Here is a 23,026-nt window from a genome sequence, read left to right on the forward strand (position 1 = left end):
AGACAGGTTTAGGGGAGGAGGAAAGAGGGTCCCGAGAACCGATGCCAGGGGCAGGGTCTCGGACTGAGACCTGGCTTGGGGGTATCCGAACCAGGATTGGGGGGAGCGGTTCCCACGTGCCTGTGACGCGGGGGCGCCCGGTAGGCGGCGGCGGCGGCGGCAACGCGGAGCTGGCGGCCGGGTTGTGCCGAGAGCTGCTAGTCCGGCGGCGGGATGCTGCACGTCGCGCTGCTCCTGCTCCGGCTGCCCCTGGTGGGGGCGGGAGCAACCGAAGAGCCCACCCAGGAGCCAAGGGCACCCGGCGACCCTCCCCCAGGTTTGGCGCTTTTCCGCTGGCAGTGGCACGAGGTGGAGGCGCCCTACCTGGTGGCCCTGTGGATCCTGTTGGCCAGCCTGGCCAAGATCGGTGAGTGCGTATGGCGTGCGCCAGGCTTGCGATCGGGAGCGCACCCGCCCCCAAGCCCCCACACCTCCAGATCCTCGCCGGCTTCTTGAACAGTGCCTAGACTTTGGTTCGCATTTCACAAATTCGGGCTCTCACCCAGTTCCTGTGCCGCCTGTTTGGATCTTCCTTCTCTTCTCCCATGGGAGACCCAAGGAGTCGTCTTCCCGAAGGGCTGTCCGAGCTCTCTTCTCCAGCCCTATCCCTGGCTCCTTCGCCCAGAAGAACCCCTCTTCCCTTCCTGCTCCCCTCTTCCCCGTGCACTAATCCATCCTCAGTCTGGCCTCTCCCGCACCAATCCCAAACCTCCCAGAAACCTCTGCCAGCGGTGAGGACGGTCAGGACGTTTGGGGACATTGAAAGGATGATATTTTCCAGCGAACCTAGGCATTCTGATCCCAAGGAAGCAGCCTTCCCTGGAGATCACGTCTCAGTGTCTCTTCTGAAATACTAAGCTGCCACTTTCCCTCTCTACCTCCTCTGCTCCTCATTTAAAGAGGGCCCTTCTTGCGCCTAACTGTGGGAACCCCTATCCACAACTCAGGTCAATTTCAAGACATAGGAAACTTCCATTTTGGGGGGCCTTACTATTTGCTGCCTGCACGAGATGCTTTCCTTCCCCCACCTCCGTCTGTCCTCACAACACTGAAGGTTGTGTTTCACTCTTTTTTTCTCGAACTAGAGCTGCTTTTCTTTGCCTCTGTCCTTTCCTTCCCTCTTCAGAGCAGCCAGTAGTCCCTCCTTCCATCAAAGACCCTCCTCCCTCTCCCCGTTCTGCCCGCTCTGCTGTGGGGGTGGCTAATTATAGCCGAGCGTTGCTACTCCCTCTAGGCTGGCACAGCCTGTACTCCAGTCTCACCAATACAGTCTTCATGTTGGAATCACACAACATAGAATTTACCACCCTTTCCCTGTCTAGGGACACTGCTGGCTGGAGGGGGATGGGGGGGTGGGGGGGGAGGGGAGGGGGATGGGGGTCGGGGTGGGAGGGGCTTGCTGGGCAGGAATAGTCTAAACTGTCCATTCTGCTGTGACAGCCCTAGATTAATAATAATGGAAAGTGGGACCTGAAATGCCTCCAGGGAACCTGGTTCTGCCAGAGAACAGGCTCCTGTGGTGGGTCTTGGATTGCCGGGTGGGAGTTGGTATATGTTCAAGAGACGAGGATAAAAAGGAGGACAGAGGACCAAACAGGGATGAGTGTGGGAGATCTATGACAGCTGACTTTGAGGCCCTGCCACACTGAGAGCAAGGTGGAGCTTCAGTACTAGGATTTTTTTTTCTTCTCCCTTTAAAAAAAATATTTTTATAGCACTCACTATGTGCCAGGCACTGTCCTAGGTCCCACGGGGACAGCTTCCCTTGGGCATTCTTGGCATAGGGTCTCATACAGGCTAACATGGAGGCCTCCCCCCCACCCCGCCCCAGGGGTTGTATGGGGAGAGAGTGATGTGTTTACACATGGTCTCAGGAACCAAGAGAGCCAGAAGAATTTATTTGAGGGGACAGGATAGGCAGTAGTACTAGAAACCCTTTTCTTATTCCTTCTACTTTTCCTAGGGACAAATCTATTACCCCCCTACCACCAACATGAATCATCTTTCATCAAAATTTGAGTACCTACTATGTGTGACATCACATGAGACACATTCACACACTTCGTGTCATTTCATCCTCACCCTCTGTGATGGGTATTTTCCCCACATTACAGGAGAAGAAATTGAAGTTCAGGTAAATCAAATAATTTGCCTGATATTACACAGAGAATCATGGCACTGGGAGAAGACCTGGAGGTCTTCTGACTAATGAACCCACTGCTTTTTAAACTATTGAGTCTTTCATGAGCCTCTATAATAAAAAACATATTGGCTTAGGGGCGGGCCGCGGTGGCTCAGCGGGCAAAGTGCTTGCCTGCTATGCCGGAGGACCTCGGTTCGATTCCCGGCCCCAGCCCATGTAACAAAAACGGAGAAACAGAATACAATAAAACAAGAAAATGTTTAAAAATGTTTCCCTTTCTTCCTTCCTTCTATCCTTCCTTCCTTCTCTCTGTCTTTCCTTTAAAAAAAAAAAAAAAAAAAACAAAACATATTGGCTTAGGAGGAATACAATGCTCATAGGAGGTATGATGTGCATTATAATTTAGTTAGGGCAGCAAGACATAATGATACAAAAGCAGAAATAGTTATGGAGTGCTTGCCACAGGCACTGTGTTAACTGCTTTCAAGTAGATTATTTTGTTTAGTTCTATGAGATCTTTACTGCTTTTACTTCCATTTTGCTGGTGAGAAAACTGAGGGTCATAGAGGTAGAATTATTTGCCCCAGGGTCACAGAACTAGTAAATGGAGGAGTTAGGATATGAACCCAGGCAGCCTGACTCCAGAGCCCCTGATTTTTATAGCTATGTTATGCATAAATATATACCAGGTAGAATTTGCTGAGGTCCAAATAATGCCTGTGGAAAAGGGGAAGGGGGGGTGTCAGAAAAAAAATGAGGTCCCCAGAGGGTGAGAGTAGAAAGGAAGGGGACAGTTCCAGAAAGGGAAAAGGCAAGCAAAGGCCTAGGTTACCATGGCGTGACAGAAACACCACAAGCAGCAGACCAATGTGGCCACAGCAGAGGGTTTGTAGCCCTGGAAGGCGGCAATTCTGGAGTACTGCATATCTTTTCTCCTTCCTTAGTTCCACAGTCAGGGGTTCTGACCTTGGGTAACCCTTTAAGTTTGGGAGGTCATAGAACAGTGTGTGTGTGTGTCCCATAATCTGACACCTTTTGGCCTCTTCTTGCCTTATAGTGTTTCACCTGTCTCGGAAGGTGACGTCTCTGGTTCCTGAGAGCTGCCTGCTGATTTTGCTGGGCCTGGTGCTAGGAGGCATTGTCTTGGCTGTGGCCAAGAAAGCTGAGTACCAGCTGGAGCCAGGCACCTTCTTCCTTTTCCTACTGCCTCCTATCGTGCTGGACTCAGGCTATTTCATGCCCAGCCGGCTGTTCTTTGACAATTTGGGTGCCATCCTCACCTACGCTGTGGTGGGCACACTCTGGAATGCCTTCACAACAGGCATTGCTCTCTGGGGCCTGCAGCAGGCTGGACTTGTGGGTGAGTGACCTAAGACCTGGAATGGCAGAGGGAGGATTTGGCATACCCATCACCCTGCTCCCCGCTTCTCCAGCTCTGGAAGTCCCATGTTGGTGAGAGCAGTGCCCTCTTTAGGAGCTTGGTCTTAGGTCCCTCCCACCTGGAGTGCAAGGCAATGCTCCAGATGGGCCTTCACCCTCATTTAGGTCTCTGCATTCAAGTCTGGGTTTCTCCTTCATGAAAGCTGAGCAGCGACCTGCCTCCCAGCTGTGTGTGGGCTGCCAGGCTGGGGAGCCTGCATCACCACTCTACTGCCTCCTGTCCTGTTACCACACTGCATTTGCCAGCCCTGCTCCCCTAAGAACAGCTCAACACTCATGTGAGGATTACTGTCTTGGCCACATCAGGGTGGTTTTCTGCATTTATTATTTTTAATAAATACATATTATACATCCACAAAATACAAGTCATTACCCTGGGTATTCTCTCCTTCCTTATCCCATTGACTCATCATAGCAACCTTGTTGGGGTACAATTTGTCCCATTTAATGGATGAGGAAATAGAGGTCCTTAAATTTATTTGAGATCAGGCCCAAATTTAGCGAGAGGTGCATTTGACTGAGGCTTCTTGCCTTCAGACTGCTCTCTCCTGTTCCCTTCTTCCTCATTTCCTTTCCCAAGAAATCTATTCAACCCAAGATGTTGATATTTCAGCTTTCTTCTACCTGGAGACCCCAACCTGGTTTCCCTAGAGAGTGAATGAAGTACTTGGGGCAGAAAGACAAGGGAGCCTATCAGACCATAATAATAATGGTAATAATAGTAATGGGTAATATTTATTGGATGCTTACTATGTATTAGGCACTGGCTAAATAAAGACCTTTTTGATGCAGACATCTATTATTCCCAATTTACAGATGAAGAAACTGAGGCTCTCAGAGTTTATATTGACATATTCAGGTCCCACTTGTGCTTTTCATCCTACATTTAGGCCTCATAGATTGATGTGCCTTCTTTTCCTGCTGAGAAGTGTGTGTGACCCATCTCTTAGGACCAAGATGTAGAAGAAAGCACTCTCAGCAGCCTGTTTCCACCTTCTGATGGTTATTATTACTATGGTTGCAATTTTTATTACCAGAGCCACCTTACCTTTCCAGGGACATGGAGCTCTCTTAGTCGTCTCCTGGTAGCAGAGGAGGATGCACGGCTCAGAGAAGCCATTCGCTAAGCCAATATCATACAGCCTGGTGCAAGTTCCTGACCTATAGACCAATGCTCTGTTCACCATCCCAGAAGTCCTCTCTGGGCTTCCTCATTTTAAAGTGAGACTGGGATTGCCCCAGGGAATGCTGGAGGAGACAGGCCACCCATTACTGGCTTGTCCCTCATCTCTCCCTCTGAAGCCCCTAGAGTGCAGGCTGGCTTGCTGGATTTCCTGCTGTTTGGGAGTCTCATCTCAGCGGTGGACCCCGTGGCTGTGCTGGCTGTCTTTGAAGAGGTGCATGTCAACGAGACCCTCTTTATCATCGTCTTTGGCGAGTCCCTGCTCAATGATGCAGTCACCGTGGTGAGAGTGCTGGGCTGCCTGCTATTCCTTGATCCTAGACTGCCAGTGGGGTTCAGACCTTTCCTTAGGTCAGACCTTTCCCCTAGGTCCCCTCAGGAGGAGGAACAGTCTCAGCTTTCACCCTTCCCCAGAAGTCCCTATTGCTGCCTTCTCCTCTCCCACCTGACTCTACTCTTTTCACTCAGGTGCTGTACAAGGTCTGCAACTCCTTTGTGGAGATGGGCTCTGCCAATGTACAGGCCTCTGACTACCTGAAGGGAATCGGTCAGTATTTCCCCCCTCCAAGCTGCCTTTGAAGGTCTACCTTCCCTGGGTGGCTGTATCTCCCCACCCTATCTGCCCCCCAGCCCCACATCAGGTCAGAAACTGTTTAGGTTCTGCCTCGTTCCCTTCCTTCCTCTATGAAGAACTGGGGGCCTGAGAACCAGAGAAAGAGGGTCTTTCCCTGGGATCCTGGCTTTGGGATTCTGACTCCTGGGAGATATGGTGGGCATCATCCTCCACTCCCTGCCAAACAGCAGTCTTGTCAGCATGGGTAGGGTCTGGGCCGGGGGTCAGGCTGACAACCCCACTCCTCCCCCAGCCTCTCTGTTTGTGGTCAGTCTGGGCGGGGCAGCCGTGGGCTTAGTCTTTGCCTTCCTCCTGGCCCTGACCACACGCTTCACCAAGCGGGTCCGCATCATCGAGCCGTTGCTGGTCTTCCTCCTCGCCTATGCAGCCTACCTCACTGCTGAAATGGCCTCGCTCTCCGCCATTCTTGCGTGAGTCCTGGGGGCCTTGCAGGCAGACAGCTGGGAGGGGGCACTGGAGATGGTTGCCCCTAAGATGGACAGAAGCAGGACCTTGAGGAGTCCTTAGGTTTTCCTGAGCCCTTGTGGTAGCAGGAGCCTCAGACTCCCTTGGACAGACAGTATATCTCAGGTAATGTCCCAGGATCTGCCTCCACAACTGTCCTGGGCATCCCAGAACCCAATCTTCCTCTGCCTGGAATGCACTCTGGGGTATGGGCCAAGCTAGAAATAGAATCAAGGTCTGGTGCTTGGTCGTAGTGGCTGGGGTACTCCAAAAGGAGCCTCAGAGGGTACGCTAGTCAAAGCATGCTTCTCCTTACTTCCCCTCCAGGAGGCACTGAGTGGAGAGCCTGGAGATTTGGGCTCTTGTCCCAGGGTAACCACTAACTAGCTATGTATCCTGGGATAGCTTCCATGCCTCTCTGGGCTTTAGGACTGAAAGTCGATATCCTATGATGGACATTGCCTCCCTTCACTCCCCACAGCATGCTCAATAGGCCGTGCCCCTTGCCATAGGCCATAGGCCATCCCCCCTGCCACCCCTCCCCATTTATCCTGTCTCCATTCCTCTCCTAGGGTGACCATGTGTGGCCTGGGCTGCAAGAAGTATGTGGAGGCCAACATCTCCCATAAGTCACGCACAGCTGTCAAATATACAATGAAGACTCTGGCCAGCTGTGCTGAGACTGTCATCTTCATGCTGCTTGGCATCTCGGCCGTAGACTCTTCTAAGTGGGCCTGGGACTCTGGGCTGGTGCTGGGCACCCTCTTCTACATCCTATTCTTCCGAGCCCTCGGTATTGCTGACTCCCTTTGCTTTCCACTCTCCTTCCTGCATACCCCTTGCCCTTCTACTCATCTCCCGCTCTGAGTCCCCAACCCTGTCAACTCCTGAGCCCTGTCTTGTTCACCTCTCCCAACTCCTGTCAGACCTTAGCCCACACACTTGGTGCCCTTCATTCCCAGTGCCCTCCACTCCCAAAGCCCTGCTCCCACTGGCCTCCCTCCTGCTGTAGGCGTAGTCCTGCAGACGTGGGTGCTGAATCAGTTCCGGTTGGTCCCTCTGGACAAGATTGACCAGGTGGTGATGTCCTATGGGGGCCTGCGGGGGGCTGTGGCCTTTGCTCTCGTCATCCTACTGGACAGGACCAAGGTCCCTGCCAAGGACTACTTTGTGGCCACTACTATTGTGGTAGTCTTCTTCACGGTTATTGTGCAGGTGTGAGTGCCCATGAGGCTGGGTGGGCAGAGGGTCTGGCAGGCCCTAGGGGTATCTTGGAAATGCAGGGACTGGGGCTCTTCATCCCATTGGGGAATGCATGGGCCTGCCTTCCCTGACCTTGAGTGTAGTGGGGTGCTGGTGCAGAAGCTAAGATCTAACTATGGGAAGAGAAAGGCAGCAGAGAACTGAGTAAGGCAGAGTTTACCAACTGCCTATCCTTAGGGCTTGACCATCAAGCCCCTGGTCAAGTGGCTGAAGGTGAAGAGGAGTGAGCATCACAAACCCACCCTGAACCAGGAGCTGCATGAGCACGTGGGTACCAGAACCCATCCCTTTGCCTGTCCCTCCTCCCGTCTCCTATTCTGGCAAGAGTCCTGATCCACTCCCCCTACCTGCCCCCCTTCTAGACTTTTGACCACATTCTGGCTGCAGTGGAGGACGTTGTGGGGCACCATGGCTATCACTACTGGAGGGACAGGTGAGGGAGCTGTCCCCGAGGCTCCTTCAGCAGCAGCAGCCCCACCAGCTAGGGTAGCATGGGGCATGTGCTCACTTTGAGAAGGGACACAGCCAAGCTCAGGCTGGGTGGCCTTTTGTCATCCAATACCCCATAGCTCTCAGGATAAGATAAGGCTCCTCATTGTGGTCTGCCCTGTGGGGTCTGGCTCTGCCACTCTCCAGCTTCATTGTGCTCTGCTATCCCCTGCTAATCACGTGGACCTTGTTTTAGAACTTGAGGACTTACCATACCCCATCTCCGCTGCCATTGGGCCTTTGTACATATTTTTCTCTCCAGTAGAACACTCCCTGCCTCTCTTTACCTACTTAGCCTTAATGTTTACTCACCTTCAGATCTCACCAAGGCATAGATTCCTTAGGAAGGCCTTCCCAAGCCTCTCTGACTAGGAAAAATCCCCACCACACTCTATAACTCTTATTTGTAGTTCTTGTCATGGTTGCAATTTTAAAGTTATTCATAATAACTTCAGTTAATGTTGGGCTTCTCCATTATACTGTAAATCCTACAAGGGAAGGAACTAGCCTGGAGGCTCCCCCTGGCTGAAGCCTATACTAGGAAAGCCTGCCAGCGCTGGTGGTACCCCTGCCCCATCTGAAGAAAGGCCAGGCGGCCAGGTTTGGGGATGGTACTCAGGGCCAGGCCTGGCATCATCTGTAGGTGGGAGCAGTTTGACAAGAAGTACCTGAGTCAGCTGCTGATGCGGCGGTCAGCCTACCGCATCCGGGACCAGATCTGGGATGTGTACTACAGACTCAACATCCGGGATGCCATCAGCTTCGTGGATCAGGTGGGCCAGCAGTCGGTGGTGGGCGGGTAGATGGCCTGCAGAGCAGGGCCGGATGGGGCCACAAGCAGGCAGGCCCAGAGTAGGGTTTTGGAAGTGGCAGCTACAGGAACCAGCCTGCTCTGCTCCTAACATTCAGGGTCTGGCAGCATTACAGAAAGGTGGGAAACAGCTGGACTTTGGAGTCAGCAGATCTGGTTCAATTCTTATCATTTATAGGGTTTTGACCTTGGGTAAGTCACTTATCCTCTCTGAGCCTCATTTTCCTCAACTATAACAACAAAGCAGGAATAAGAGTACCTATGCCAAAGAGTGTTATGGATTCAATATATAAAATGCCTAGAACAGTTCCTGGCACGTCAAAAGTGCAAAAAAAGTGTTCATTATTGTTATTATTTTTATTACCCTTCTGTTTTTTGGGCCCTTCTCCATCTGATTGCCATCCGACCTTGTTCCCTGCAGGGAGGCCACGTCTTGTCCTCCACAGGGCTCACTCTGCCCTCTATGCCCAGCCGCAATTCTGTGGCAGAGACCTCTGTCACCAACCTGCTGTGAGTCCTTGAGCCCCCTTCCTCTCCCTCAAGCTCCCCTCTATTGGGTCCTCTCTTAGGATAACTTCTGGCGAAGATTCAACAGTATCTTTGCTTCTGCCCTTTCCCTGGCCTGTGCCTCTTGCCTCCTCCCCAGGACATGTGTTCCCACCACTTGCAGGAGGGAGAGTGGCAGCGGAGCATGTCTGGATCTGCAGGTGATTGACACCGTGCGCAGTGGCCGGGATCGGGAAGATGCTGTGATGCATCATCTGCTCTGTGGAGGCCTCTACAAGCCGCGCCGCAGGGTGAGAGCAGGCTGGGCATAAGAGTTGCAAGGGCAAGTGCAATGTGGTCTAGGGAGGCTGTGATCAGAGGCTTAAGAGGTGATAAGGGCCAGCTTGTGGAGATCTGTAGATATCCTCTTGAAATGTGTGGGCTTCATATTGTGGGTAATGAGAAAAAACCTTTAGCTTGTTTTTTTGTTTGTTTTTGAGAAAGGGTCTGACTTCATGCAAGCACTGTTAAAGGATACCTTCTCTGGTAGCAGAGTGTAGATCAGATTGGAGGGAGTGAGCTGAGAGGCTGAGAGAACCACTTGGGAAACTGGGGTAAAACAGTGAGGATTAGAGCTAGGTAGTGGGTGCTGAAAAGGGAGGAAGCACATAGGACTAAGTGATTGATCCTCAGGAGGAAAGAAGTAGATAGAGTATAAAGGGCCTTTGGAGAATGATGGGTCACAAGCAGAAGCAGGGGTGCTGAGGAAACCTGTAGGACCAGCTTAGCTGGTCTGTTTTAGGTAATATGAGATAATCCAAAGCAGATCATAAAGCTTTGGGGCTGGAAGGGACCAGCCTATCCAGGAGGGACTCTTACAGTCCACACAAGGGCAGCAAGCCATTACCTGGAACCTTTCTAACAGGTAGCTAGCCATTAACAGCCAAGGCTCTTTTGACAGTTGAAACAGAATTGTCTTCCATTAACTTAAACCCACTAGCCCTGATTTGACTTTCTGCAGCTCTGCAGAGAAGTCCTCAAAGGTTTGAAAAGAGCTCCCTCCCACTCCTGGCCTTCTTGCCCTCAGGCTAAAATCCCCTGTCCTCTGCACCATCCCAGCATGTTTTGTTTGCCCATAAATATTGGGGCCCAGAATGGAAAGTGCTCTAGCTGTGGTTGACCAGGGCAGGACATAGGGGCTCCTTTACTTTTCTAGTTCTGGAACTTACCATTCTCTTTCCATAGCACAGGATCCCTCCAGCTTTGGCTCACTGCACTGGGGTCCTTTATTGTTCTTACAGTCAGGCAAACTCCCATGGCTGTCAAACCCTGTCTTCTCCAACCTGTGGATTTTTTTTTCAATTTAATTTATTTAGTATTATCAAACCAAAATAACATACAAATATGAACATTCTTAACATATAAACATTCCATCACCACACCTCACTCAAACTTTATTATTTTAAAGCAAATCCCAAACACCGTGTATGGTGTACAATCAATGGCTCACAATATCATCACATAGTAGTATATTCATCACCATGATCATTTTTTAGAACATTTGCATCACTCCAGAAAAAGAAACAAAAAGAATGAAGAAAAACTCACACATACCATACACCTTACTCCTCCCTCTCATTGATCACTAGTATTGCTATCTACTCAATAGATTTTAACCTTTATTCCTCCTATTTTTTTTCTATGCCCCTTACCACTCCCTTTCATTGTTCACTAGTATTCCAATCTACTCAACTGATTTTCACATTTGTTCCCCCTATTATTTATTTATTTTTAATCCAAATTTTTTATTCATCTGTCAATATTGTAGATAAAAGGAGCATCAGACACAAGGTTTTCACAATCACATAGTCACACTGCAAAAGCTGTATCATTATATATTCATCTTCAAGAAACATGGCTACTGGAACACAGCTCTACAGTTTCAGGCACTTCCCTCTAACCTCTCTAATCCTTATATCATTCATATAATTTAATTTAAAACACCTTAAACTAAAAAGGGGATATCTATAAAATGTGTAAGAATAACCTCCAGGATAACCTCTTGACTCTGAAATCTCTCAGCCACTGACACTTTATTTTGTCTCATTTCTCTCTTCCCCCTTTTGGTCGAGAAGGTTTTCTCAATCCCTTGATGCTGAGTCCCAGTTCATTCTAGGATTTCTGTCCCACTTTGCCAGGGAGGTTTACACCCCTGGGAGTCATGTCCCACGTAGAGAGGGGGAGGGCAGTGAGTTTCCTTGCTGTGTTGTCTGAGAGAGAGATAGGCCACATAAGAGCAACAAAAGAGGTTCTCTAGGGGTGACTGTTAGGCCTAATTTTAAGTAGGCTTAGTCTGTCCTTTGTGGGGATAAGTTTCATATGAACAAACCCCAAGATTGAGGGCTCGACCTATTGATTACAACCTGTGGATTTTTAAAAAACTTTTTTCTTAATGAAAATTTCAATCATGCACAAAACTAGAGAGAATAAAATAATGAACTCTTATTTATCCATTATCCAGCTCCAATAATTATCAAGGTATAACTAATCTTATCAATTCTATGCTTCCACCACACCTCACTTAAACTTTATTACTTGAAGGCAAGTCCCAGACACCGTATCATATCATCTCTAAATATTTCAGTGTATATATCTGAGTGGTAAGAACTCTTTTTAAAAAGTATAATCATAGTTCCATTATCAGTTACAAAAAATAACAATAACATTCTTATTATCAAATATGCAGTGTTCAATTAACATATTTTTACAACTGGTTTGTTCAAATCAGCATCCAAATAAAGTCCACAATTTGCATTTGGTAAATATCTCTTCATTAAAAAAAAAAACCATAATAGTTTCTTCTCCCCCTTCCCCTCCCCTTGCTATTTATTTATTGACGAAACTGGATACTTTGTCTTGGAGAATTTCCCATTTTCTAGAGTTTTCTGATTTTATTCCAGTGATGGTATTTGCCATGTTCCTCCTGGTAGTTAAATCCAGAAGCCCGATCAGATTCACGAATGCTCAATAGCTATGCTATGTATTTCTTATCATTTCACACAATCAGGAAGTACATAATGATTGGTTGTCTGTATGCATGTGTGTGTGTTTAAATTGGTCAATGGGTTCAGTCCAACTAGTTCTTATGTAGTCAATTAAGAAAAAAAGGAGTTAGATTTTGTTTATCCCTGTCAAATGTCATCTTATATGATTTAGCCCATCATTCCAAAGTTTGGATCCCATTTCTGCTATCAAATGTCTCCTCAGATTCATGTCATCTGAAAATCTGCTAAGCTTGTTACCTTTGTATCCATCCAAATCAATATGTTGGACAGGATAGAAATGAAGACAGAGCCTTTGGGCATGCTGCTAAAGACCTTCCTCCAGATTGACATGAATCAAGTATTTTTGGGATATGGATACTCAACCAGTTCTACTTACTTGTACCATAACACAATCCATAATTCTTCGTGTTCTTCACAGAAATGTCATCAAAGAGAGACAGAAGTGACTGGTATGCTGTTAGAAATATGAGTATAGATAAAATAAGGGCTGCAGGTAAAGATTTAGAAGCTATCTATATCAGAGGTTTCCTTGCTTGCCTATTTCAGTATCCTATTGAGAACTTGCTAGAACATATACTCATGGCTTCCAAGGAGTATTCAATTGCAGCTGATTCAATTGCAGCTGATTCAATTGTAGGTGATTCAATTGCAGCTGGTCTAATGGTTAAGGGAACCACAGATTTCTATCAATGGGATATCTGAAGCCAAGAGAATGGATAAATGCTCTGGAGAGACCTTTTAGAGGGGGAAGGGAAGGGCCAACCATAACACTGTGAGGAATGCACATGGAAGAAAAGAAAGGGGAGCCAGTGAGGGAGGAAAGAGAAGGAATCTATGGGAGAGCAGTAGCAGGTGGTTTCTCTGAGGCCTGGGGCGAAAGGAAGGCTGGATGCTACACAGTGGTCAGGCTGAGATCTAAGCCTAGGCCATGGGACTGGTGACCACAGTGTAGGCAGCACAGACCCTGATGTCGCATTTCTGGTATTAAGGGAAGTAATGGGTATGAGGAAAAGTATTGGAATCAAATTATAAAAGTTTGGCAGCAAAGGTGAGGCTATGGGGTCAAAAAAAAGGCTTTCTTCAAAGAGGAAAGGGCAGAAGTGTGTTTGAAAACAGGGACAGTGGTGAGGTAAGGATTGACAGGAAGAAGTGGAAGTAAGGAAGTAAAAGAGGCAGGAAGGGGAGTGAGCTGTGAAAATGAAGAGGTTGGGTTGGGGAGTGTTGAGCCTATGAAGGAAGGCTGGACCCCTTTATCCCTAGGAGAGAGGTGTACTGCTGGGTGAAGGGGAAGTATGTAGCATATGTAGGGGAAGGTAGATAGGAGATTTGATGGAGCTATTAGAACTGGTTCAGGAAAGTAGGAAATAAGAGGTATGGGAAAGTGACTAGCCAGGGGATGTAAGGCAAGACAAAATGGTTTGGAACAGACACCGGGCAGACCTTTGGGGAATTACCATTAAATAATGACAGGGTTGCTAACTGGCATAGGGCAGAGGTGAAGGCAATTTAGGTGAGTATGTAGGGGCTCCATCTTTATGAGCAAGAGTTCAAAAAGGAGATGATGGGGTAGTCCTGAATTGGGACTGAGATGGCCTAGGGGCTCAGGAAAGAGTTCTGAGAGCCCAAAGTGCAGCCTGAAGTATCATGGTGGTAGATGCAGAAATGGCTAGCTGTGGAGTTTCAGATAGAAAGAAAACCCTGCAAAGCTAGAAGGGGGAGATAGTGTGAGTATATGGACCAGGCCCAAATAAATGGAGGTACCAAGAAGGAAATAGATCCATGGTCTCCCCTAACCTCCTGGCACTTGAAATCAGAGAATGGGAAAGGGCAGCAGGGGCTAGGAAAAGCCAGATTTGGGGGAACAAGTTCTTGGATAAGAGAAAGTTTTTCCTCAGTGGACTGAGAATGCAGAGTCCCTGGTTGGGTCTTTATTGCTATGCTGTTTTTAAAATCCCTGGCCAGTAATGGAAAAGCCCACCCAGCAAGGTCTGTGGTGAATATGTTGGGCCCGTGGGCTGAGCCACTATGGGAGGCCAAGGCACACAGCCTCATGGCAGGGCCGGGCTGTCATTGCCAGTATAAAGCCAGCTGCAGCCGCCACTTCATCTCGGAGGATGCTCGGGAGCGGCAGGACAAGGAGGTGTTCCAGCAGAACATGAAGCGGCGGCTGGAGTCCTTTAAATCCACCAAGCATAACATCTGCTTCACCAAGAGCAAGCTGCGACCCCGCAAGGCTGGCCACAGGAAGGCACGTCCTTTCTCTGGGAACTGTGTTTGGGGCTGGAGGTTGACAGCAACAGTTTCGAGCTCCCAAGTATTGAAATCTAGCCTAGGGAGACTCCTTCTTCAGGGACTCACTGGCTGTAGCAGATTGGGTATCCTCTTAGATCTTCCTGGAACCCCAGAAGGGTAAGGCGAGGCCTTCAGAGGGAGATTAGCCTCTAGGCAATGCTGCTTCTGGGAGGCAGCAGGACCTTCTGCTGGAGATGAAATGGGCAGGAACTCCATAAGCCTCTAATTTAGCCTAGGCTGATAGATCCAGAGTTCTGACCTGCGGGATGGTAGAACCATTGGTGTTGATCAGTTCAAACACAAATTCCCTCCCCAGCTAGGTCAGGAAAACTTGCTCCTTTGTTGACCCCATCAGAGGACAGGGTTGGGTTTGGAGATACAGGGCCAGAGGCTCAGGTTTTCTTTCTTGGTCCTCAGAAGGATGGTGTGGCTAACACTGAGACTACATATGGGAAACCTCCTCGAGACCTGGGCTTTCAGGATGCAGGCAAGCAGGAAGTGGGGGTGGGGTTAAGGATGGGAGGAAGGAGGGAAGGGCAAGGGCCCATCAGCCAGAATCCTGGAGGACCTCCTCCGAGGTACCTTCAGCACCATGACTTGTGGCTCTTCCCCTCAGGGAGTAGATAGGCAAACTTAATTTCAGAGTTGGATATGTATGACAGGAGGTGACTAATTGCTAAAAATGGATTACAGGCCTTGAAAAAGGAGTATGGTCTGGGCCTTGAAGGACAGGTGGACATGGGGCCCAGTGTCCTACTCCACAAAAGAAAGAGTTTGGACGAGCTGAATTTTGATGCGCCTTCCAATCGTCTAAATGCTCAAGTTTTCAGTTGATGGGATCTGGGGCTGAGAGGAGACAATGTAGGGGAGGGGAACTGAAAAGTGTGACTTCCTTCATGGTTTCCTCTGAAGGCCTTGCTTTCTCTGGTTGTCTCCTTGGGTTCTACAAGTCCCACTTTCCTTTCTCTCAAAGCTCCCACCCCCATCCCAGAGCTCCTGGGTCTACTTAGCAGCAGAAACAGCCAGGGGAGAAAGCCAACCGTAGGCTCTGCTTGGATGGACGGAGAGTCAGCCTGGGTTGTGAAATACTAAGAGGTAACTGCTGGGCTGGCCATCCCGACTCAGCTCTTGTCCCTGTCCAGCTGCTGTGGTACTAACCATGGAGTCTGAGGAGGAGGAGGAGAGTGACAGTTCAGAGACAGAGAAGGAGGACGATGAGGGGATCATCTTTGTGGCTCGGGCCACCAATGAGGTTCTCCAGGAGGGCAAAGTCTCAGGTAATAGCTTCCTCCCTGCCTCCCTCCCCTCTGGAGCAATCTGGAGCTGTGCAGTTGGCTTCTTCCCTTATCCCTCATGATCTCTACTTCAGACAACTCCCTTTTCCCATTCACTAATTTATTTACCAACCAGCATTTTCTAAACATTTCCTGTATGTCAGACACTTGACATACATGTTCTGATTCAACCCTCACAACAACCAAGATGAGGAGACTGAGCTTATAGAGCTTGTGAGGTACTTGTAAGTTATCCAGCAGCAGACAGCAGAACCAGAACTTGAACCTGACCCATCTGACTGCAAAGCCCACTGCCACAATGCCTCCCTGCAGCCTGATGAAGAACATGAAGTGGTAAGCAAACCTAGCAGAGGTTCTGTTGTGACCCAAGCTCAGCACAACTGCCCTCAGGTAGAGCTTCTGGTGAGGATGAAAGCCTGACCTGGGAAAGGAGCTTGAATTCAGCAATATGGGCTGATTGTGGATAAAAAAACATCATATATGTGTTTCCACATGTGGAGACCTAATTCACTTATGATGCTAAATATTCACCGTTGGTTGGTTGAAGTACCCTTAAATACCTTTTAACAATATTTTATTCTAGAAAATTTCAAAATATACATGGTAGACAGAATAGTAGAATAACCCCCCATCTATTCATAGCCAATCTTATTTCATCTGTACCTCTGCCCATGCCCCTTTCCCCACTGGATTCTTTTGAAGTAAATCTTAGATATCATTTAATTTTATTAATAAATACTCATCTAAAAAGAAGTACCTCTAAAAGATAAGCATTCTTTTAAAAAAATATAACCACAATACCATTATCATATCTAAAACTTCTAGCTAGTGTTCAAATTTCCCTGATTGTTCCTCTCTATATATTTTTACAGATTTGTTCAAATAAAGATACAGATAAGGCCCATATGTGGCATTTAGTTGATAAATCTCTTTTAACATTTAGCAGTGGTTCTAGGGGTGGTGATTTTGCTTCCCAGGGGACATTTGACAGTATTGGGAGACATTTTTGCTTGTTACAGATTTCAGAAAGGAGGATGCTACTTGCATCTAGTAGGTAGAAGCCAAGAATGCTGCTAAATATCCTATAATGCACAGGACAGCCCCCTACAACACAGAATTATCTGGCCCAATGTCAAGAGTGTTGAGGTTGAATAAACCCTGATCTACATACAGGTTCCTCCCTCCTACTTTTTTTCCCTCTTGTAATATATGTATTGAAGAAACTAGGTCATGTGTCCCATGGTCTTTCCCTGTCTGGATTTTGCTGATTGATTGTACCCCAAAGTGCTATTTAATATATTTCTCTGTTCCTTATATTTTCTTTAAAATGGTAGTTAACCCTAGATCAGATTTAAATTTAATTTTTTTGGTATGAATACCTCATAGGTAGTGAAGTAGTTCATCCTATCAGGAAACATACCATCTGGTTGTCTCTCTGAGAGGCTAACATTGATCAGTGGGTTTTGATATTGCTAGCCTGATCCATCTAATATCAAGTTTTCCATTAGCTTTTGCCAGACCCAGTATTTCATTCGGGATTGTATAGTGGTGATATTTATCTTTTCATCTGCATTTATTTGTTGGAATTCTCCTGTAAAGAACCCCTCCTGCCCTCCCATCAATTATTTTGTTACTTTGAGGTACAATTCATACTGGAAAGAATGGATAAATGCTTGATTCTTTCGTTTTATTTATCAGTTTTCAGACCAATGAGTTCTTTAGTATCCTTGTGGCCCATAAGGAGCTGTGGCTCCTGCTGCTGGGGAATGTCAGTGCTGCTCCCCAGCGAAGTTTTTAATTTTGTTTGCTTTATTTTTTGTTTTTTTAAAATTTTGACATCCTGGGCCTTTTAAGGGATTTAGTTTTACTTTTATTCAGACATCAATACGTTTAATAATGTTATCGGTCAAGAAGTTTACTGGATGGCTCAGGCTTAATGAACAGATACCTACTGAGCACCTGTTACATGCAAGGCTTTGTGCTTGGCTTTGAAGAGCTGGGGGTGGCAGTTGCCTGAGGGCTTCACTTTCCCAGGCTTCCTCTATCAGAACCACAGATTTCACTCACTGAGGAGTTTCTAATCTTGGCTGCTGGCACTTCTGGGATTCTCGGCTCACATCCCCTCTGTTCTGTCATCCACTTTGTGGCTCAGCTTTAGCCTGCTATTAGGATTGCATGAGCTCACACTCCTGGGCTCTGTCCCACCAAAGGGCTGTGGTGGGAGCTCAGGCAGGGTGCCCTGCAACCAAAGCCTTTGGCATGGAGCCTTGAGATTTTTCTTACCCTTCCTGGCTGGCTGGAAGGGGGCTTGGCAGGATGTGGGGGTCTCTGGGGCTACTAGTAGGCTGAGGGGGTATTGCTCATGGGCCTTTTTTCCTGCCTGACTCCTGCTTTCTCTTACATCAGTTATTTTCACTTGTTCAGTAGGTATTTGTTGAGCAAATGTTCTGTGTCCAGCCTTGTGCTAGGTGCTAGAGATACAATGGAGAACATCAACAGCTGTAGTCCTTCTCTTTAGCAAGACATTCATCAAATAATCACACAAATGGATGTAATACGGCAACTGTGGAATGAATCGATTCATAAAAATGTGCTTATACTTGAAAAAGATTCCTGTGGGTTGCTAATGAGCTCATGTGTACTCTGTTCCTAGGGAGTCTTGAAGTGTGCCCGAGCCCACGCATCATCCCCCCTTCCCCAACCTGTGCAGAGAAGGAGCTACCCTGGAAGAGTGGTCAGAGGGACCTGGCAGTGTATGTGTCGTCGGAGACCACCAAGATTGTGCCCGTGGACATGCAGAAAGGCTGGAACCAGAGCATCTCGTCCCTAGAGAGCCTGGCATCCCCACCATGTACCCAGGCCCCAACTATAACCCGCCTACCTCCCCACCCACTGGTCGCTGAAGAGCCCCAGACTCCTCTCCACCAGTTCTCTGATCCTCGCCCAAGCTTCACCTTTCCTCCAAGCCTGGCCAAGGCTGGCCGCTCTCGCAGTGAGAGCAGTGCTGAAATTCCCCAGCAGCAGGAACTGCAGCCCCTCATGGGCCACAAGGACCTCACCCATCTTAGCCCAGGTGCTGCCAATCGCCGCTGGCATATCCAGTTCAACAGAAGTGGCCAGCTGTAGCCCAGGACTCAGGGTGGGGGTAGAAGGCAGGAGACCCTGTGGAAAGCGTTCCTTGGACAATGGACAGAGGAGCCCACTCAGTCTGATATGGGTCCAGCAGGGTCTGGACTGAGGTAGCAACTGGGCATCAAATCCCTTGGGGGCAGGTCAGATCAGAGAGGTGGGTCCTCTGGACTGGTCCTCAGAAGCACCCTTCTCACCATCCTCCTTACTCCTACTTCTCCTTCAGTGAGGCCCCTACTCTGGCCAGGCCCAAGTCATGGGTAGCTGATGCCCCTTCTCTAGTGGTCTTCCTGGGGTCATTCTAGGCAGCTGTTCCTGCTCCGAAAGCAAGGGCATTATTCTCCAACTGACATTGGTCTTTACTGCCCTTTACCCCCTCCCCAGTGCCAGCTTAAGGACCATTTTCTGGCAATGAGGCTCAGAGAGTGGCTGGTCCTCAGAGATACTGGGGTGAGAGGTAGTGGGGGTAATCTATGCCTCCACTTCTTGTTTTAGCCCCTTCCCTTTGCTGCTACTGATGCAGTGACAGTTTCTTTGTCAAGAACAAAGCCAAGGGGCTGGGCCAGGCTTCAAACCAGGTTTCTTCCACTCTGAGGATCTGTTGTTGTGGGTCCAGGTCTGGACCTCTCTGATCTTTGGGTCTGGGTTGTCTGAGAAGGGCAGACTGTGATCTCCGGGCCTCCATGTCACCACCTCCACATTCCCTAAACAGGAAAAGAAGCAGGTGTCCCAGGGCCACTGCTCCACTGCTTTGGGGGCTGGGATGCCTGGCTGCCATGATAAGGAGGCTAACTAGACAGCAAGTGACTTTCCTGGGTTTGCATCTGCCCTGTCTTTTGTACCTTGAACCCGATACATTAAATATCTCCCAGACGGATGGGTGCCCTGTGTCCACGTGCTTAAAGTTCCTAGAGATGGGGCCAACAGGGGATCTGGTAAAGGAAGTAGAGCCTTCAACTGCCTGCCCCAGGGCTTCTGTGATAGAAACTGAGGAGGGATTCTAGGCAGGACTGTTGATCCCTCTGGCCCTCCCTCGTGCTTCTTCTATAACTTCCTAATCTTGTCCCCTTAGCAGGTGGCCTGCAGTGGTAGAGAATCCCTGGGTGGGTACAGGAGCACAAAACTGGGAGTCAGCAAGATGGGGAAAGCTAGCAGGGAAAGAGACTCCAGAGGTCAAGTGACTAGCTGCCTCAAGATGCAGCCACCATCCATGGCATTCAGGTAGGCATTCCTCGAAAACCTGGAAGCAGGTATAAGACAAGTGAACAGACATGCCTTTCTACACATGGTTGATAGGAGGGTGTTCCAGTTTGCTAGCTGCCAGAATGCAATATACCAGAAACAAAATGGCTTTTAAAAAGGGGAATTTAATAAGTTGCTCATTTACAGTTCTAAGGCCGAGAAAATGTCCCAATTAAAACAAATCTATAGAAATGTCCAATCAAAGGCATCCAGGGGAAGTTACCATGGTTCGAGAAGGCCGATGAAGTTCAAGGTTTCTCTCTCAAGTGAGAAGGCACGTGGCAAACACAGAGTTTCTCATCTGGAAAGGCACATGGTAAACACGATCAGGGTTCCTCTCTCATCTGGAAGGGCACATGGCGAACATGGCATCATTGCTAGCTTCTTCTGGCTTCCTGTTTCACGAAGCTCCCCGGTAGGCATTTTCCTTCTTCATCTCCAAAGGTCGCTGGCTGGTGGACTCTGCTTCTTGTGGCTATGTCATTCTGCTCTGCTCTCTCTGAATCGCTCATTCTCCAAAATGTTTCCTCTTTTATAGAACTCCAGAAACTTATCAAGACCACCCAAATGGGTGGAGACGTGTGATCACCTAATCCAGTTCAACAACCACTCGATTAAATCACATCTCCAGGGAGATGATCTGATTACAGTTTCAAACATATAGTATTGAATAGGGATTATTCTGCCTTTGTGAAATGGGATTAATATTAAAACATGGCTTTTCTAGGGGACATACATCCTTTCAAACCAGCGTACAGGGCAATCTCAAGAGAAATGGCTACCCTAAATGCTTATGATATAAGTCAGGTAGTATAGGGCCTGGAAACATGGATAGAAATCTCTACATAGCAGCAGTACCATAATTCGAGTCCCACTATGTCGGAAGGATTTTTTTTTTAGTACCTTGATATAACTCACCAGTGTACAATTCAGTAGTTTTTCATATATTCAGAGTTGTGCAACTCTTACCACAGTCTAAGTTTAGAATCTTTTCATCACTCCAGAAGGAAACCCCATACCTATCAGTAGTCACTACTCATTCCCATCCCTAGCTTAGCATCTGAAAGACTCTTGATACACTGCAAGGCTATAAATATATTCAATAGATGTTTGCTTTTCCTATGTCACACATGGGGAAAATGGGAAGAGAAGGAAGAATGAGTTAGACTTTGCCCTTAAAGCCTTTTTTTTTATTTAAAAAAAAAATCAATTCAGAAAAATAAAAAGAAAAAAACTCATACATACCATATCCCTTACCCCTCCCTCTCATCGACTGCTAGTATTTCCATCTACCCAATATATTCTAGCCTTTGTTTCCCTTATTTTTTTCTATACCTCTTACCCCTCCTTTTCATTGATCACTAGCATTTCAATCTACTAAACTTAACATTTGTTCCCCCTATTATTTATTTATTTTTAATCCATATGTTTTACTCATCAGTCCATACTGTAGATAAAGGAGCATCAGACATAGGTTTTCATAGTCACACAGTCACATTGTGAAATCTATGTCATTATACAATCATCTTCAGGAAACATGGTTACTGAACACAGCTCTACATTTTCAGGCAGTTCCCTCCAGCCTCTCCATTACATCTTGAATAACAAGGTGATATCTACTTAATGTGTAAGAATAACCTCCAGGATAACGTCTCGACTGTGTTTGGAATCTCTCAGCCATTGACACTTTGTCTCATTTCACTCCTTCCCCTTTTGGTCAAGAAGGTTTCCTCAATCCCTTGATGCTGAGTCTCAGCTCATTCTAGGATCTCTGTCCCATGTTGCCAGGAAGGTTCACACCCCTGGGAGTCATGTCCCACATAGACAGGGGGAGGGTGGTGAGTTTGCTTGTTGTGTTGGCTGGAGAGAGAGGCCACATCTGAGCAACAAAAGAGGCTCTCTTGGGGTGACTCTTAGGCCTAATTTTAAGTATGCTTAACCTATCCTTTGCAGGGTTAAATTTCATATGAACAAACCCCAGGATTGGGGGCTCAGCCCATAGCTTTGGTTGTCCACACTGCTTGTGAGAATATCAAGAATTCTCCACTTGGGGAAGTTGAATTTCCTTTCTCACCATTTCCCCAAGGGGACTTTGCAAATACTTTTTAATTCACTGTTCAAATTACTCCAGGATTTATCAGGGCATCACTCTGGACAAACCTACACAGTCTCGCCCTACTCAAGGTTCCATGTACTTATGGTGTTCAATTAAACTGTCCACATAAGTTATATTAGGAACTGCACTGGTCAAAATATAAATTTTGTACCAAATAAACATTTTTTACTTTAGTCTTACACATAAGTTAAAGTTTTAAAATATGAATTACCATTTATTTTCTAATACCCTGTAATACTGACATTCCTTTGTTCTTCCACATGCAAAAAACATTTTTTAATTTGTACATTTAGTCACTATTGTTGTATACTCTAGGCATTCCTAGATTATTCCATCTCAGTCTTTATCGTCTATCTTTCCTCCTGATTTCATTTGTGCCTCCAGCCCTCCTCCCTCTATCATTCTCACATTCAGCTTCATTCAGTGTTCCAACATTATGGTATTACAGTTAAGTAATATTCTGCTATCCATTTCTGAATTTTTACAATCAGTCCTGTTGCACAATCTGTATCCCTTCAGCTACAATTACCCAGTATCTACCCTATTTCTATCTCCTGATGGTCTCTTCTTAGCTGAAATTCTCCAAGTTCATTCACTAATGCTAGTTAATATCAGTGAGATCATACAGTATTTGTCCTTTTGTTTCTGGCTAATCTCACTCAGCATAATGTCCTCAAGGTCCATCCATGTTATTACATACTTCATAACTTCATTCTGTCTTACAGCTGTGTAATATTCCATCGTGTATATATACCACAGCTTGTTTAGCCATTCATCTGTTGGTGGGCATTTGGGCTGTTTCCATCTCTTGACAATTGTAAATAATGCTGCTATAAACATTGGTGTGCAAATGTCCATTTGTGTCCTTGTCCTCATGTCCTCTGAGGAGATACCTAGCAATGGTATTACCGGATCATATGGCAATTCTATACTTAGCTTCCTGAGGAACTGCCAA

General features: G+C 47.3%; 1 protein-coding gene across 1 annotated transcript; it reads left to right on the plus strand.

Annotated features, from left to right (window-relative positions):
- The first annotated feature begins 195 nt into the window (after positions 1–195).
- Positions 196–19,704, plus strand: SLC9A5 (solute carrier family 9 member A5). The gene is made up of 16 exons (XM_077132723.1): positions 196–406; positions 3,240–3,542; positions 4,925–5,088; positions 5,274–5,352; positions 5,672–5,849; positions 6,456–6,676; positions 6,896–7,098; positions 7,324–7,413; positions 7,509–7,579; positions 8,279–8,408; positions 8,868–8,956; positions 9,117–9,243; positions 14,075–14,245; positions 14,707–14,776; positions 15,432–15,566; positions 18,238–19,704. Exons 1-16 carry the CDS (start codon positions 214–216, stop codon positions 18,708–18,710), a joined length of 2,697 nt encoding a protein of 898 aa, XP_076988838.1. The 5' UTR covers positions 196–213; the 3' UTR covers positions 18,711–19,704.
- Positions 19,705–23,026: the final 3,322 nt, after the last annotated feature.

Source organism: Tamandua tetradactyla, chromosome 16 (genome assembly GCF_023851605.1).
Source record: "Tamandua tetradactyla isolate mTamTet1 chromosome 16, mTamTet1.pri, whole genome shotgun sequence".
In the NCBI taxonomy this organism is placed as follows: domain Eukaryota; kingdom Metazoa; phylum Chordata; class Mammalia; order Pilosa; family Myrmecophagidae; genus Tamandua; species Tamandua tetradactyla.

Excerpts from the sequence above, each read along its gene's own strand:
- SLC9A5 (XM_077132723.1), top strand. The coding sequence starts at position 214 with ATGCTGCACGTCGCGCTGCTCCTGCTCCGGCTGCCCCTGGTGGGGGCG. Across the intron at positions 5,353-5,671 it reads TGACTACCTGAAGGGAATCG|CCTCTCTGTTTGTGGTCAGT; the intron begins GTCAGTATTTCC and ends CTCCTCCCCCAG. Across the intron at positions 7,580-8,278 it reads TATCACTACTGGAGGGACAG|GTGGGAGCAGTTTGACAAGA; the intron begins GTGAGGGAGCTG and ends CATCATCTGTAG.